Below are 14,461 nucleotides of genomic sequence, written 5' to 3'. Positions count from 1 at the left end.
GGAACTGGTGGAGCGGGCCAGCAGTGCATGGGAGCTACGGAAGCAGAGTGGCGCAGCAAACTGTACGTTTCCCTAACTCAGAACCACATGCACGCCAATGGAGGCGCAGTCACCCAGTCTGCTGCTTCCTGGCCACCTGGTGCTCAAGAATTGGTCTCATCTCAACTTGGTAACGGCCTCTCCCCGGCTGTGTCCTCAGGTGTGTTTTATCCTCTGAAAAAATAGAAATTTCATGTTCTTGAAATTCTCACGCAATGCATTCAGTATTTCCACCATAGGTTTACATTTGAAGGAGTTGTTTATCTTTGAGGGGGCCTTTTGACCAGACCTACTCGGGGAAGCATACTTACCTGCTCCTTCAGTCCCCCGCCACCACTGCCTCACTCCTGTCTCAGTGTCAATATCCTGTTAGCTCTAGGTCACGTGGCCGCTGCAGTCAGTGACTGGCCGGCCCCAGCGCTAACTTGTTCCCCATGGTGGACACATCACTACATCAAGGGAAGGAGGGGGGCAGAAATATGGACTTTTATGTCTGTTCAACCCCAACCTACATACAGAATGGTCTCTGCAAACCCCTCACTTCTCATCCCGGTGGAGAATGAAATGGATGTGGCAAAGCTTGGGCATCGTGCTCTGACAGAATATGTGGCCATCAAAACAGAAACAGGCATGTGGCCAACAAATGGTGGGACCCACATCTATCAGACATTTATGACCGTTCCTGTGGATATGCCATAAATATTCATGTTGGGAATCCCCCTTTATTCCATGTGGTGGAGGCTTTGAGAAGCTGGATTTTTCCATGCTCAACAAAATTATTGGATCTCACTAATGTTCTCGTTCCCATGTGATTTCCTGCCTTTCCTTTCCTCATAAAGGGAACTGCAGTACTAGAAGCCTCCGATTTATCCAGTTTTGGCATCTTCTCCTGAATGACCCACCAGTGATGGACAAGGACAGGAATTGGATCACCAGAAGAATATTAGACTTCACCTTGGAAATCATCTCCCTGTTGAGCGGAGAGGTAAATGTTTCTAGATTTCTGTGATTTTTATCCAGCAGCCTATTTAACAACTTCAAGCCATCCGGGTGACAAAGCATTAGGATGACCCACATGCTTTGCTTCCTTTTCTCCTCTTCTCTCATGTAACATATATAAAGGTCTCTGTCGTGTCCTCCCTTTCTCTTCTCTCATGTAACATATATAAAGGTCTCCATCGTGTCCTCCCTTTCTCTTCTCTCATGTAACATATATAAGGTCTCTGTCGTGTCCTCCCTTTCTCTCTTCTCTCATGTAACATATATAAAGGTCTCCGTCGCGTCCTCCCTTTCCCTTCTTCTCTCATGTAACATATATAAAGGTCTCCGTCGTGTCCTCCCTTTCTCTTCTCTCATGTAACATATATAAAGGTCTCTGTCGTGTCCTCCCTTTCTCTTCTTCTCTCATGTGACATATATAAAGGTCTCCGTCGTGTCCTCCCTTTCTCTTCTTCTCTCATGTAACATATATAAAGGTCTCCATCGTGTCCTCCCTTTCCCTTCTTCTCTCATGTAACATATATAAAGGTCTCCGTCGTGTCCTCCCTTTCTCTTCTTCTCTCATGTAACATATATAAAGGTCTCGTCGTGTCCTCCCTTTCTCTTCTTCTCTCATGTAACATATATAAAGGTCTCCATCGTGTCCTCCCTTTCTCTTCTCTCATGTAACATATATAAAGGTCTCCATCGTGTCCTCCCTTTCTCCTCTTCTCTCATGTAACATATATAAAGGTCTCCATCGTGTCCTCCTTTCTCTTCTTCTCTCATGTAACATATATAAAGGTCTCCATCGTGTCCTCCCTTTCTCTTCTCTCATGTAACATATATAAAGGTCTCCATCGTGTCCTCACCTTTCTCCTCTTCTCTCATGTAACATATATAAAGGTCTCCGTCGTGTCCTCCCTTTCTCCTCTTCTCTCATGTAACTATATAAAGGTCTCCGTCTGTCCTCCCTTTCTCCTCTTCTCTCATGTAACATATATAAAGGTCTCCGTCGTGTCCTCCCTTTCTCCTCTCTCTCATGTAACATATATAAAGGTCTCCGTCGTGTCCTCCCTTTCTCTTCTTCTCTCATGTAACATATATAAAGGTCTCCGTCGTGTCCTCCCTTTCTCCTCTTCTCTCATGTAACATATATAAAGGTCTCCGTCGTGTCCTCCCTTTCTCTTCTTCTCTCATGTAACATATATAAAGGTCTCTGTCGTGTCCTCCCTTTCTCTTCTTCTCCCATGTAACATATATAAAGGTCTCCGTCGTGTCCTCCCTTTCTCTTCTTCTCTCATGTAACATATATAAAGGTCTCCGTCGTGTCCTCCCTTTCTCTTCTTCTCTCATGTAACATATATAAAGGTCTCCGTCGTGTCCTCCCTTTCTCCTCTTCTCTCATGTAACATATATAAAGGTCTCTGTTGTGTCCTCACTTTCTCTTCTTCTCTCATGTAACATATATAAAGGTCTCCGTCGTGTCCTCCCTTTCTCTTCTCTCATGTAACATATATAAAGGTCTCCGTCGTGTCCTCCCTTTCTCCTCTTCTCTCATGTAACATATATAAAGGTCTCCGTCGTGTCCTCCCTTTCTCCTCTTCTCTCATGTAACATATATAAAGGTCTCCGTCGTGTCCTCCCTTTCTCTTCTTCTCTCATGTAACATATATAAAGGTCTCCGTCGTCTCCTCCCTTTCTCTTCTTCTCTCATGTAACATATATAAAGGTCTCCGTCGTGTCCTCCCTTTCTGTACTTTCTTTTTCTGAGTTCAGTTTTCTGAGTGTATCTCCTCATTCACAGCATTACACAGTAGTGAAGAAGGCATTGGCTGACTGTGTGACTCCCTTCATCCAGGAGTCAGGAGGGTGGACCCCCATCACAGAGCCTCACCCCCTGATACATGAGCAGAAGATCCTAGAACTCACCCACAAGATGATGGAGCTGCTGACAGGAGAGGTGACACTGCTGGGAATACTGGTAGATTCTCCAGTAACAGCACTGGAGGGGTCTGGGTGATGATGGTGTCATTGTGTTGTCAGGTTCCTGTAAGGTGTCAGGATGTGGCTGTCTATTTCTCCATGGAGGAGTGGGAGTATATAGAAGGATCCAAGGATCTGTACAAGGACGCCATGATGGAGGACCTCTGGCCTCGAACATCACAAGGTAGGAAGTGGGGATCGACCGATATTGATATTTTAGAGCCGATACCGATAATCAGTGAACTTTCAGGCCGATAGCCGATAATTTATACCGATATTTTATATATTATAATATATATTACCGGTATATTAGTTGGTAGTCATTGAGGTGGTGGAAATTTGCATTTGGCACTAGTATATTATAAATGTACGGTAAATTATAAATTTATAAAGCCCCTAGTTGGTAGTCAATTTATAATTTACATTTCTAATATACTAGTGCCAAATGCCAATTTCCACACCATCCCCCTTCTCACTGACTTTATTTAGCCCCTATCGGACCTCAGATCAGACTTTAACCCGTATCGGACCTCAGATCAGACTTTAACCCGTATCGGACCTCAGATCAGACTTTAACCCATATCGGACCTCAGATCAGACTTTAACCCGTATCGGACCTCAGATCAGACTCTATTTAACCCCTATCGGACCTCAGATCAGACTCTATTTAACCCCTATCGGACCTCAGATCAGACTCTATTTAACCCCTATCAGACCTCAGATCAGACTTTATTTAACCCCTATCAGACCTCAGATCAGACTTTATTTAACCCCTATCAGACCTCAGATCAGACTTTATTTATCCTCTATCAGACCTCAGATGAATAAAATAAAAAACTCCTCACCTCTCCTGCGCTGTGGCTCCTCTTCATCTCCGGGTTTGGTGTCTCGCTCCCCTGTGTTCTCCGCGCACCACGTCCTGGCGCTGTACAAGGTCAGGGCGGTGCAGCGTGGGCCCCATCAAAGAAGACCAGGGAGGGTGAGTATCGGAAGCCCTTGCTGCTCTTCTTCCCTGCTCCCGGCACCCGATGCATACTAGTGTGCGCTTCCATAAGGGCTCACTAGTATTCGCTTTATACCAATTGTCGGCATATTGGCAAGGTTAGATGCCGATACAGATAATGTGCAAAATCCTTAATATCGTTCCGATAATATCGTTCCATCCGATTATCGGTCGATCCCTAGTAGGAAGAGATATATGCTGTATATAGGTACTGGCTGACACTGCTGTGTTCAAGCTTGCTTTGAGACATCTGGTATTTGAAAATCTTACTAAGGCTTTGAACTGGATTAAAAAAGTAAAAAAAAATACCTGTTTCCCCTCTGATCCCCTTCCAATGCTGCCCAGGTTCCCCTCTGGTGAATCCTCCCCAGTCCTTTCAACATACGGGAAAGACCGCTCAGCCTATCATCGGACAACACTACTGGAAGTGGTTGGCTGAACATCCATTAATTGTGTGTTGAGAGGGACCGGGATGGAGAAAATGGGGATAGATAGGTGGGCGCCCCACTCCCTGCCCTCACAGTCTGTGTCTTTGGCTGTCTAATTAGCCTAATAGACGGCAGCTGTGAGAGCTCCTCAGCGAGATGTCCACATTGCTCTTCCAGCCTGGAGAAGGCAGCATTGCAGAGGCAGTGGGAGTCACGAGGCTGTGAACTTTTCCTCGGGCTGCTGGGCAGTGGGCCTGTGTTTGGTCAGCTCGGGTTGCAGTGTGATTAGTCAGTGGCTGACTACTACCATTTCTGATGTTTCCTAAAGTCATTTGTTTGGCTGAATGAAGAATAAAGTTGTGTTCAATTTTAAACCAAAGCCGACTGTGTTTCACTGTTCTTCTTCTTGTTGTGCCGTTCCAACCAACCCAGGAAAGATGGTTATCTTGAGGGCTAACTCTCTTGCAGATGTCACACTATATATAACTATCTGATATACAGATTACCCTCCTGATACATACCTCCAACTAAAGGTCTCAGTCATGGTGTGAACAGATCCTTACTTTTCCCTTCACCATGACAGCACCATAGAGAGATGGATCCACCCGTCTATTGGAGAGAAAGCCTCAGAGCAATTAAAAAGGGCCTCCTTCAGTGTGGTGTGGAGCATGCAGCCTCTAGGGCTGTGAAACAAGGAACACCTTTTGATGGATTGAACTTAGACTATACAGCGAATATTTGTGTTGTGTGGTTGATATGAATCTGTTTGGTGCATGGCTTCGGGGCCTGGTTGTCTGCCTCATGGCTTCGGGGCCTGGTTGTCTGCCTCATGGCTTCGGGGCCTGGTTGTCTGCCTCATGGCTTCGGGGCCTGGTTGTCTGCCTCATGGCTTCGGGGCCTGGTTGTCTGCCTCATGGCTTCGGGGCCTGGTTGTCTGCCTCATGGCTTCGGGGCCTGGTTGTCTGCCTCTTGGCTTCGGGGTCTGCCTCTTGGCTTCGGGGCCTGGCTGTCTGCCTCTTGGCTTCGGGGCCTGGCTGTCTGCCTCTTGGCTTCGGGGCCTGGCTGTCTGCCTCTTGGCTTCGGGGCCTGGCTGTCTGCCTCTGCGCCTCTGGCTGATTTCCCCTTTTGGGTCCATGCCTAAAAAATGATGGCTGCCTATGAATCTGATCTTGTCTGGCTGGCTTCCTTTGAGCCTGTAGTATAAAATAAAGGGTAAAACTGTCAGTCTTTGTGGCAGGGTGACTATTGTCTTCTGCCTCTTGTACCTGTGGAGTTGATTGCTTCTGAGATTATGCTTGCTGGGATGACTGCTCCTGAAGCTTTGCATTGGAGCCATCTGCTTCTGCTGCTGGGCTTGTGTAGTGCAGTTGTGCTTGATCGGCTGCCTACTTTGGATGGCTGGCGGCTAGTACAGCAGTATCTGGATGATTGTACTTGGCTCTGAGTGGGTGTCTATGTGACCAGCTGTGCCTGAGGTGCCGCCATTTCTCAGTGGTGGTTTACCTTGGTGGCTATGCATGCATGGTGAACTAGTTCTGTGGCTTTGCCTGGTTGACAGTTTGTAGTTTAATGATCTACAATAAGCACAGCACACCAACAAAGCCCTATATGGCTCCTGGTTGGGAGTAAGAAGATGGGCTGGACTAGTTAGTCTGGATGGCCTACAGGAGGTATGGGTCAGCAGAAAAACCCTATAAATACTTGTCTACTGGGGTCCGTCATGCGGTAGTTTCTGGCGGTGCGGACCCTAGAAGGTCTAAAGGGTCCAGGGGGCTCTGGACAGATCCGTGAGCTCCTCCAGGGGATGGATGCCATGGTAGGGTTCCATCATATATGCCAGATCGCAAGGAAATATGGAGATTTTGGCATCTGAACTTCTTCTGGTGGACGTAACAAAGGGCCTCCAGCGGACCTTGGATCAAAACATCTGTTTCGCACCAAAGGAATCGATGTTAAGCAGTCGTCTTCAATTTTGATCATTCTATGTCAAGATAAGTACTTCTCTAAGATGTTTTGTTAAATCTGTTACAATTATTTTTCTAAGCACTTGATGAGGAACCCATGTGGGATTTATTTTATAAGATTATGCCTGGTTTAAAGTCTAATGTCTCCATACCTATTGGGGCAGTGCTTGAGCTACCTTCTTGATAGAGATTGATTATTCTGCTTCCTGATGCCTACAGCACCTGCTTGGATGGTAGGTCCCTGAGAGTAAGGGCTCGTGCACACGACTGTATGCCCTCCGAGACATACGGTCCGTGAGCGGGCCATATCTCCCGGAGCAGCATACATTGTGCTCACGGGAGCGCACAGCATCATATGATCTTATGAATGTAGGACAATAGCCCCGCGGGCGGCCCTATGATGCTGTGCGCTCCCACGATGTATGCTGCTCCAGGACATATGGCCCGCTCACGGACTGTATGTCTCGGAGGGAATACGGTCGTGTGCATGAGCCCTGAGATGGATCCAAGTCCATTGGGGCCAATTAAGCGGGCTGTGGAGTTGTCAGTATAGTTTCACTTGCTTCAAGCTTAGAAGTCTAAAAGCTTAGCCGGAAGCTCTGCAAGAATACATCTAAACCCGAGAGCCGCCTAGAGGAGCTTTTATACTGATCATAAAAACATCCAAAGCGGCCTCTGTCCCCAATAAATCATTTTTGTAATTTTGGACTTGGGGATCATACAAGGTATAGAAGCTCTCAACTAATGTTAAAAAAAAAAAAAAAAATCTCAGTTATGAAGAAAGTTTATCAAAACGAAATGTATTTACCCCGTAAAGGCTTTGGAGTAGCTATATAAATATGGAACCAGACCTTGTAAAAGCCGGAGCAATAAATGACCCTGCAGAGAACGCGGGATCGTGTGCGGAGAACGCGGGATCGTGTGCGGAGAACGCGGGATCGTGTGCGGAGAACGCGGGATCGTGTGCGGAGAACGCGGGATCGTGTGCGGAGAACGCGGGATCGTGTGCGGAGAACGCGGGATCGTGTGCGGAGAACGCGGGATCGTGTGCGGAGAACGCGGGATCGTGTGCGGAGAACGCGGGATCGTGTGCGGAGAACGCGGGATCGTGTGCGGAGAACGCGGGATCGTGTGCGGAGAACATGGAACACGGGATCACTACTACAGAACTGTGAAGTTATGGAAGCTGTCCCCGCGGGGTTTGGTAGCGTCACTTACATGGCCCAACTTGTACATGAAGCATCACAAGTGGAATTTTCCAGAAATCACCTGAGCAGTAAGGTGTCCTGGGTGGTTACTAAACCGGCCTGGAGAACTGGACCTCTCACTTGCTCACAAACAGAAGTCCCGAGCCCTGGCGCTTGCCTGTAGATGAGGTCTGCAGCCTATGAATAGGAGGACTCCTGAGCATGCGCAGTATCACATCCGGCCCACGCTGGAGAGTGATTAAAATGACTGTAATGGCGCTGAAGACCACAGAATGGGACTTCACGTATAGCAGCTGCCTATAAAGTCCGAATAGCACGTATGGACACTGACAGCGGGTGACAGGAACCAGATGATGAGGGTCACGGCAGGAGGAAGTGGTCCAGCAGTGGAGTGGATGGCAGACAGGTAGGTAGTGGATGGATGACAGTGAGTGGCCACGGAGCAATGCTGAGCTGACCCCATCTGAAGTCCCATACTCGGCAAGAAAGACTTTCAGGAGTCTGAGTCTGGTCCTGTGTAGTTTTCCAGCAAATGTGTAACCAGTGCATGGCGCTACATCATTATCGGGGAGATGCCTATTGTTAGCGCGTCAACCAGCAACACAACGCTGATGAGTCGGCGTCACAGAGAGCGTGCACGTCTGTCAGCTATGCTCCAAGTCTCACATACACACGCCTGGTACACGGACTGCACACCTCTACTTTTTAACCTCTTGTGGTTCAGAGCCATTTTAAAGGCAATCAGTAAAAGTTATGTTTTATAGGGAGAAATTATTTGGGTCAAGTTTGGGTATTTAGCCTAATAGGCATCTCTTTTGTTGATTGCATAGAATACAGAGAACACCTGGTAGAACAAGATACAACTGAGGGACTACAGATCCCAGAATACACAGAACACACCGGACTAGAAGAAGATACAGTTGTAGAACTACAGATCCCAGAATACAGAGAAAACTCATCCGACTAGAACAAGATACAACAAAAGGACCACAGACCCCATAATACAGAATAAAGTGCAAACTATGTAGAAGAGAATGCACCGAGCATACACTAAACCTGACAACCAGAATGGAGTAATGTCTGGGTATATAAACGCTAGACAATCAGCAACTCCACCCTAACCAACCAGGAAAGGCTAGAATATAACCAAGCCCAGATGTAGATGTAAGACGGCTGCATCTAGGAGACTGTAACCTCCGCAGAGTTAGTGGATAGGTGAACATGAAGCATAACGGTGACTCTGAAGGTATGGCTGCTGTCACCGATTCAATGCTTTATTCAGATAGGCTTCTTTTTTGTAACTGTAGAAAGGTGGAAGGGAATTTATTAAAGACCCGTCCCAGATGTCAGCTGAACACTTGTGTGTAAGGAGGTCTCTGGAGATGGCTTCCTTTTCCATTGATGTGTGATGTATGGTTTTTAGTTTTCCAGATTGAGTTTGAGAATATCTTTTTAGAGAGTTTACACAAAGCTATGCACCGTTTCTAAATATCTCAGTAATGGAAAATGTTCAGCCGTTTCTTCAGAAGATTTGGCCTCGTGATTGTGTAATGTCCCAGGAGAGATTTGTCCTAATGGATGTGTCCTGGTGGAGTGAAGGACTGCGAAAGGGGAAATACTACTGATCTAGACTTAGTGTATGTGATTGAGTTCAGTAAAAAGGCACAACATCCAAGTCTGTCAGGGTGGGGGGCTTACCCTGCACCTTGCTAATGGATATGGGGTATAACTCGAGGAGAATTCTCAGAATGCAAAGGGAAGAAGACCAAGAGTACTGGGGTGGCATCCACTTTACACCCGCTTCTCCTGTCTGCTGTGCTTTTTTGCTCCAGAGGGTATTCCTTTGGACAGTTACCTCTGACAGACCCTTGTGTCCTACTAGACAAGGAGGATGCTCTATCTCAGGACATTGTTATTTAGGACCTAATCACTAAACTAGATGTGAAGGCTCTGAAAGAAGAGTCTGATCGATAGACAGCTCTACAGGAGGCCATGTGTTCAGTCACTGTGTGCTTGTGTCTCCACAGATGGATCCAGGAGGAGAAATCCCCCCGAGAGATGTCCCAGTCCTCTGTATTCCCAGGACTGTCCAGAGGAGAAGCTCCCAGAGAACCATCAGGTAGATGGAGCAGAGGTCTCACAACTTTAAGAGGATTGAACCACAATTAGTTTTATAGGTAGTCCTTCTGCATCCTGTGGGGACTGTAGGCTGGGTCACCACATGGGGGCTTCTCTAAGCTGCATCACCGCTCTTTTCTATATGTGGCCAGCAGGAAGTGGATGTCAAGAGTCGCTTCTGGTAGGGATACTGTTGGATGGATACTTTGCTTTGAACAGGAGTGCAAACTGTCTGTCTCAGAAAAAACATAATCAGGAGAAATAATTGTCAACCAGCTCAAGAACTAAAGGTAACAGGTGGGGTAGAGTCTTGGACCCAGCCTACTTACAGCCACGAGGAGGAGACGGAAACATCGAACAACACTGCTCTATGGCAAAGTGATCAGAAGTCCAATCAACACTGAGCTCATCAAGGACACGGGCTTAAAGGGCTTCTGTCACCCCACTAAAGTGATTTATTTTTTTTTTGGGCTAGTGAAATTAGTTATATTGCGATATATGACAATATAATTGTGTTACTTACTTTGATCCAGCAGTTTCTGCAAAAAATAAAGTTTTAATATATGTAAATTCGGTCTCTACCAGCAAGTAGGGCGGCTACTTGCTGGTAGCTGCTGCAGAAATCCGCCCCCTCGTCGTGTTGATTGACAGGGCCAGCCGGGATCCGGCCAGCCCTGTCGGCATTTCAAAAATCGCGCGCCTGTGTTGATTCGGCGCAGGCGCTCTGAGATGAGGAGGCTCGTCTCCTCAGAACTCCCTCAGTGCGCCTGCGCCGATGACATCACCGAAATAGAAGACATCATCGGCGCAGGCGCACTGAGGGAGTGCTGAGGAGACGAGCCTCCTCATCTCAGAGCGCCTGCGCCGAATCAACACAGGCGCGCGATTTTTTAAATACTGACAGGGCCGGCCGGAGGAGATCACGGCTGGCCCTGTCAATCAACACGACGAGGGGGCGGATTTCTGCAGCAGCTACCAGCAAGTAGCCGCCCTACTTGCTGGTAGAGACCGAATTTACATATATTAAAACTTCGTTTTTTGCAGAAACTGCTGGATCAAAGTAAGTAACACAATTATATTGTCATATATCGCAATATAACTAATTTCACTAGCCCAAAAAAAAAAATATCACTTTAGTGGGGTGACAAAAGCCCTTTAAGATCAAGGAGGAAGAGGGTTTTACCAATTCATGGCAGAAGATGTTTTTAAAAACATGGCAACATCTGGCTGGTAGTGGTACGATGCATGGAAAACGCTCATTCACACAGGTGAGTTTTCCTTCCAGATGCGATGCATGTAGTGAACACAGCACCTGGACTGAACCCGGACCATTCATGTCTATGGCTCTGTGCACATGAGCCTTGTTTTTAACGCATCATCTCTGCGTTCAGGAGAAATCGTAGCGTGTTCTATATTATGCGTTTTTCACACCGCCCTGGCTCCATAGAAGTTAACGGGGCACATGGGAAAAGAAAAGGCCTCCGGAGGCAATACGTATTCATTAATGGTCGCTCGGAGATGCAAATTATTCTTCAGTTTTTCTTCACACGTGTGAAAAGTGCAACAAAACTGATTACATATGCACAAAAAACAAACACTGAAGACAATCGCGGACAAAACTGGTTCAACATTCGAGCGAAACCGTCAGACTCTGACACAATCCTTATCGCTCGTGTGAAAAAGGCCAACAAGTAGGAGAATCCAGCAAACGTGAATAATAAACAGTAGATGTTATGTGCACATCAAGGGCAGAAACCGTTCTCGGTGACCGCTGAGGTTCCTGGGGTGTGCCTACAGATGTCCCACCCAATATGTCTGGCTGAGGTTACTGGGGTGTGCCTACAGATGTCCCACCCAATATGTCTGGCTGAGATTACTGGGGTGTGCCTACAGATGTCCCATCCAATATGTCTGGCTGAGATTACTGGGGTGTGCCTACAGATGTCCCATCCAATATGTCTGGCTGAGGTTACTGGGGTGTGCCTACAGATGTCCCATCCAATATGTCTGGCTGAGATTACTGGGGTGTGCCTACAGATGTCCCACCCAATATGTCTGGCTGAGATTACTGGAGTGTGCCTACAGATGTCCCACCCAATATGTCTGGCTGAGATTACGGGGGTGTGCCTACAGATGTCCCACCCGATATGTCTGGCTGAGGTTACTGGGGTGTGCCTACAGGTGTCCCACCCGATATGTCTGGCTGAGGTTACTGGGGTGTGCCTACAGATGTCCCACCCAATATGTCTGGCTGAGGTTACTGGGGTGTGCCTACAGATGTCCCACCCAATATGTCTGGCTGGGGTGTGCCTACAGGTGTCCCACCCAATATGTCTGGCTGAGGTTACTGGGGTGTGCCTACAGATGTCCCACCCAATATGTCTGGCTGAGGTTACTGGGGTGTGCCTACAGATGTCCCACCCGATATGTCTGGCTGAGGTTACTGGGGTGTGCCTACAGGTGTCCCACCCAATATGTCTGGCTGAGGTTACTGGGGTGTGCCTACAGGTGTCCCACCCAATATGTCTGGCTGAGGTTACTGGGGTGTGCCTACAGGTGTCCCACCCAATATGTCTGGCTGAGGTTACTGGGGTGTGCCTACAGATGTCCCACCCAATATGTCTGGCTGAGGTTACTGGGGTGTGCCTACAGATGTCCCACCCAATATGTCTGGCTGAGGTTACTGGGGTGTGCCTACAGGTGTCCCACCCAATATGTCTGGCTGGCCTACATGTGTGCACATATCTGCTAATCTACAGCCTGGAATAAAATCTCCAATATATAGGGCTGAAAAACGAACTGGAGAACGTGCGGCGAGCCCAAGCGCTATTCCATGAACACTAGCTGCACTCTGGCTGGTGCATGGCATCATTTCAGGGACGTACACCGAGGCTGTCTAAACGTTGTAGAGGTGAAAAGGGTTAACAGACCTTGGAGGGGAGGAGAACCCTCTTAGAACATGAGGTTTTCTGGGTATTTACTTTGGTTTGCTTTCCTTATGGATGCGCTCCTGGCTGCGTACGCTCATGATGCTTAGAATTACATTTCTGGTTATGGTTTGTCCTTTGTTACCTGGCTTGTGATTTGGATGACGTCATTTCACCAGGTGCGGCCTATGTGCCCACACCGTTCTGTGGATGTATTTGTGGGCACACTCCGGCCTATGTGCCCACACCGTTCTGTGGATGTATTTGTGGGCACACACCGGCCTATGTGCCCACACCGTTCTGTGGATGTATTTGTGGGCACACTCCGGCCTATGTGCCCACACCGTTCTGTGGATGTATTTGTGGGCACACTTCAGCTGGGAATGGACTCCTTGAGAAATGCAGAACCAGTTTCTGCCCTTAATGTGCATATCCAAAAAGTAAACTGGTTATCTCCAGAAACATCAAAAAATGGATTACACTTTACTGGTGAGGAGACCCCGGCCTGGGATGAAACTCCTGCCACTTGAAGATTCATCTTGTGGATAGAAAAAAGTCTCCAAGAGGACTGGATGCCCGTAAAACACAAGGCTGCTGGGACAGTGTGGATATTACCAGGAAGGGAGCAGATCCTGAATTCTATCCCCATCCTCAAGCGGCTACAGGTTTCTTGGCTTAAGATTGAATCAGTCTGCATGCTGGCGAAAGCGGCAGATCTGTCACACTGTACCAGAGGAGCAATGTGGCTGAAATACTGGCAGGGGGTCACTTCCCGGGCGAAACTGTGAAGGCCATTTATGATTTGGCCTTTTTCAAGAAAAGGCCTCTGAGAAAGCTGTGGACAAAATAAAGGCATTCTGGAGGGAGACATTTTGCTGCCTTTCTGCAACTACCTAGGACTTCACAGGGTGCAGCAAATGTTAGAAGTGGAACTTCCCTAAAAACAGGGGGGGTTTGCTTCTCAGTCCCAATCCATTCAAATAAGGATGTCATGAATGTGGGGGGAAGACTGCTAACATTCTCAGCCGTGGTCAGAGAGAACCTCAAATACTTCAGTCTCAAGGGCCTTGAACGAAGGCTACAGGATAGAAGTTGCCTCTTTTATCACAGCTTTGCTGTTACATCTCATCATATCAGCCATCTTAAGACACTTCAACAAGGTCTGGAAGAAGCTTGAGCATTCCATTAGATCTAGGTGTCATTGTTCCTGTCCTACCAGAAGAAAGATACAAGTCTGTCCTCTACTCCTGCCCATTTCTTATCAAATTTTAAAAAGTGCTTACAGGACCACAAAAACCTGAAATTTCTAAACTCCTTCATGTGGAGAAAATCAAGTCAATAGTCCCTCTGATCAAGAAAAGGGCAGTTATGGCAACCTTAGATTTAAAAGATGACCGCAGATATCATTCTGCGGTCGTGTGCCAAAAATTCCAGAGAATTGCGGGAAATAGTCATAACGGTCAGTAGATCTAGACCGCAGCATGTCGCCCCCCTGCCCTTTTGGAGTGTCTTCCGCACTGAGAATATTTGCATCTTTACCAGGATGAAAGATATCGCAGTAATTCCTCAGTCAACTCAACGTCCTGCAGCATCTAGGTAGGTCCTGAGCCAAGAATGGTTGGACTTGTGTCCTTTGGGAAGAAAAATATTGCTGATCAAAGATGGTGACCGCTTGTAAAGTTACTGTCTGCTTTTCTCCTTCTCAGCAAAACATCTTGTGAACACTCCAAGACTCGGAGAAGCAACAATCCAGGCCAGACATGTAGAACTCCAGAGGACTGCTAGGGGAGCCATGCACATTCCGGGCCTC

The 14,461-nt window shown here is 47.4% G+C and overlaps 1 protein-coding gene across 1 annotated transcript; it reads left to right on the top strand.

Annotated features, from left to right (window-relative positions):
- The first annotated feature begins 635 nt into the window (after positions 1-635).
- On the top strand, positions 636-9,940 carry LOC122937851 (gastrula zinc finger protein XlCGF66.1-like). The gene is made up of 4 exons (XM_044292976.1): positions 636-1,024; positions 2,825-2,980; positions 3,064-3,187; positions 9,634-9,940. Exons 1-4 carry the CDS (start codon positions 947-949, stop codon positions 9,753-9,755), a joined length of 480 nt encoding a protein of 159 aa, XP_044148911.1. The 5' UTR covers positions 636-946; the 3' UTR covers positions 9,756-9,940.
- Positions 9,941-14,461: the final 4,521 nt, after the last annotated feature.

This window comes from Bufo gargarizans, chromosome 5 (assembly GCF_014858855.1).
Source record: "Bufo gargarizans isolate SCDJY-AF-19 chromosome 5, ASM1485885v1, whole genome shotgun sequence".
Classification (NCBI taxonomy): Eukaryota; Metazoa; Chordata; class Amphibia; order Anura; family Bufonidae; genus Bufo; species Bufo gargarizans.
This window is presented reverse-complemented; position numbering and strand designations above follow the sequence as displayed.

Coding starts and splice junctions, on each gene's coding strand:
- LOC122937851 (XM_044292976.1), top strand. CDS start 947: ATGGACAAGGACAGGAATTGGATCACCAGAAGAATATTAGACTTCACC. Junction 1,025..2,824: donor TCTCCCTGTTGAGCGGAGAG/GTAAATGTTTCT, acceptor CCTCATTCACAG/CATTACACAGTAGTGAAGAA. Junction 3,188..9,633: donor CTGGCCTCGAACATCACAAG/GTAGGAAGTGGG, acceptor GTGTCTCCACAG/ATGGATCCAGGAGGAGAAAT.